The 2697-nt window shown below is 35.8% G+C and overlaps 1 protein-coding gene across 1 annotated transcript in view; it reads right to left on the bottom strand.

The window, feature by feature from the left end:
- Nucleotides 1-217: 217 nt before the first annotated feature.
- LOC106522081 (uncharacterized) overlaps nucleotides 218-2697 on the bottom strand; it is a 5344-nt gene continuing 2864 nt past the window's right edge. Inside the window, exons 3-4 of the mRNA XM_014014933.1 lie at nucleotides 2423-2556; nucleotides 218-603 (exon numbers count right to left, since the gene is read on the bottom strand). Of these exons, the coding sequence (XP_013870387.1) occupies nucleotides 517-603; nucleotides 2423-2556 (221 nt within the window). The 3' untranslated portion in view covers nucleotides 218-516. The remainder of the gene's footprint in view (nucleotides 604-2422; nucleotides 2557-2697) is intronic.

Genomic DNA, 2697 nt, shown 5'->3' with positions numbered 1-2697 from the left:
CTTTTGTACAAAGTATTAGATAAATTTCAGTAAGTGTGTTCAACACTTTTTCCCTGTGCCATTCCACATTATTACAAATAACTTAATTTCTGGACATTTATGGTTTGATTTCTTTGTATGTATGGATCACTTAGGTTGTTACCGACATCTGGTGAAAATTTCACATCATTAGCACCTCTAGTAATATGTTTACTGAGAAAAATGATGACATGTTCAATACTCATTTTACCCACTGTAGTACTGTTTAAAAAAAAAAACAAGATATGTGTTTTGCAATAAACAGTTCCGGGCCTTCGTAGACCTGAGGAGTGCTTCTCAGAGGTTGCAGAGAACTGTTGACCTCAAAAGGTTTTGATGGAAAGTGACTCCCCTCGATAGCTTCACGCCCACATTTGCAGATACAGAAAGTGTCTGATGCGTTTCTGAAACCGTGAGCATGAGATGGAAGTTGCTGAACTTGCGACATGACTGCACACGCTCCTGTCTCTGCGCCGCAGAGCGTCACATGCTGCCTCCTCAGCATCTGAAGGTTCCTCGCATGTCCTCGTAAACATCGTTGTTGTTCGTGGCCACATGCCGTGGTTTCATCGAGGGTCTTGAGCGCTGCGAGGAAAGATGGAGAACAGTGGAAAAAAAAACAGTTAATTTCAACAACTTGCATGGAAGCTTATGAAACTCTTGCAAGTCTGAGGAGAGGATTTAAAGAGGTTTCAACACATTGGATTAATGTACTGTATGTATTCAAAGCAGAAGTTTGTGTTTCTGTAAATATTCAAAATCAACCAACATTTTTGTTCAGTGCATCAACGTTACAGCAGAAGACAAAACTAACTCAATGTGCAGCACAATTTAATCCAGAATGATCTGCGGAAAATTATTTCACAAATATATATTCAGAATATGGATTAGGCTTCTTAAAATCATGCAAATAAACCAATTGCACATAATAGTACTCATTTTACACTGCAAACAATTATTCATCTAACCAAGTCTTACAATATTTGATCCAGCCAATCTTGTTTTGTTGACCAATATTAAGCAAGAGAATGTGTTAAATTATTAATCTTGTTAGCTTGGAAATTTGAAGTCTTACCAAGTACAATTATCTTTTCTGCAATTGTCAGATTATTTCATTTAAAGTGGACTTAACCTACTTTAAAATCCTTCTTTTTTCACATTTAAATCCTTCATTTGGGGTCTATGAAAAGTGGAACTGTTATGCTTTGAATTAATTCCTATAATTTCTATTCTTATTGTAGCTTTGCTGTGTTGTGTCTCTGATCAACTCGTTTTGACGTTTGAATCCAAACGAGGCACTTCACCCCCACCCCCCAGCTTCGAGAGTGGGCCTCTAGTTTGATAGAGGGGGTATATCTTGCAGTTCAAAAGCGTTTTATTTATAAATAATTAAATCATGTCAACAAGACTTGTTCATCCAGCCTTATGAGTCTGACCCAGAGCCATGAGGAGAATGAAGATGACCAAATTGTTGTTATGCTGTGACGTAATTTTTCAGAAAGCATCATAGAGAGAAGTGAACAGGTTGAAAACTATGACCCAAACAGAATATAAAGATATTGTTGCAGCACCACGTGAGACTAAATTACAATTACAGCATATTTAACAGCTAAAAAAGTGGGTTTTGAATGAAACTTCATGATAATTTGAGAAGATTCAGACTATATTCTAGTATTTTTATAACTTATTTTTACATGACTAATTTTTGCAGTGTGGTCATAATCTTTTGCATGCATCACTTGTTTTTTTTTTTGTTACAGGAACTTGCATAGTCTGCTGGTTTGTGTTGCTTATTAAGCTGTTTTCAAGATCGCTAAACTCTGTTATCAGATGTTTGAGCCTTTCTAAGTCTGTTTGTGTGCAGATCCTTCTATGTGCCCTCAAACCTTTTTAGGTTATTTTTTTTAAAGATTTTGATAAACAAGCCATGAGTTTTACTTTAACCATGTTTTTTGGTTTTGAACTGTGAAAAAAACCCACTGCAAGTAATCAGAGCCTTAGAACATATCACATGAACCAACATAGAAATTGGTACATTGTTGCTGTTTACTGAAGCAAGTTTGTTTCATAAAAAAACACTGTTCAGCTGTTCAGTAGATAATATATTAAATTCTGATCATTTAAAAAAATGTATTATTTGCTTATGGTTGAAGAATGTTAAATACTATCTCTGTGCATAAATTTAAAAACCATCCTGAGCACATTTGAAAAAGCTCTCAAAATAAAATGAAACTTGCAGGTGTTCTAGTTGAACGCACCAGCTGATGAGCACTGCAGCACTGTTTGTGTCTCAGGTACATCCCCTGGGCCACAAACAACTTCAGTGAGTCATAGAGAAACAATCAGAAGCAGAAAAATACACACACACTCACTACAAAATACAAAATAAAAAAGAAAAACTTACCCTGCGAATGATCCACATGACAAATGTCAAAATGAGAAGCAGTAGGACCACAGCAGCTCCGACGACGTACACAACCACCATATTCAGAGGAGGCGACTTACAGCCTTGAACCGACGTCACTGAGTCCTTGTTTTCTTGAAATCACAAACATGTGTCATTAATGTTACATTTAAAAAGTCTTCTTTTATTCACGATGTGTGTGTATAACTATCTATCTATCTATCTATCTATCTATCTATCTATCTATCTATCTATCTATCTATCTATCTATCTAT

Source organism: Austrofundulus limnaeus, unplaced genomic scaffold (assembly GCF_001266775.1).
Source record: "Austrofundulus limnaeus strain Quisiro unplaced genomic scaffold, Austrofundulus_limnaeus-1.0 Scaffold120, whole genome shotgun sequence".
NCBI lineage: Eukaryota > Metazoa > Chordata > Actinopteri > Cyprinodontiformes > Rivulidae > Austrofundulus > Austrofundulus limnaeus.
Note: the sequence above shows the minus strand (reverse complement) of the source record. Positions and strands in the feature narration are given on the sequence as shown.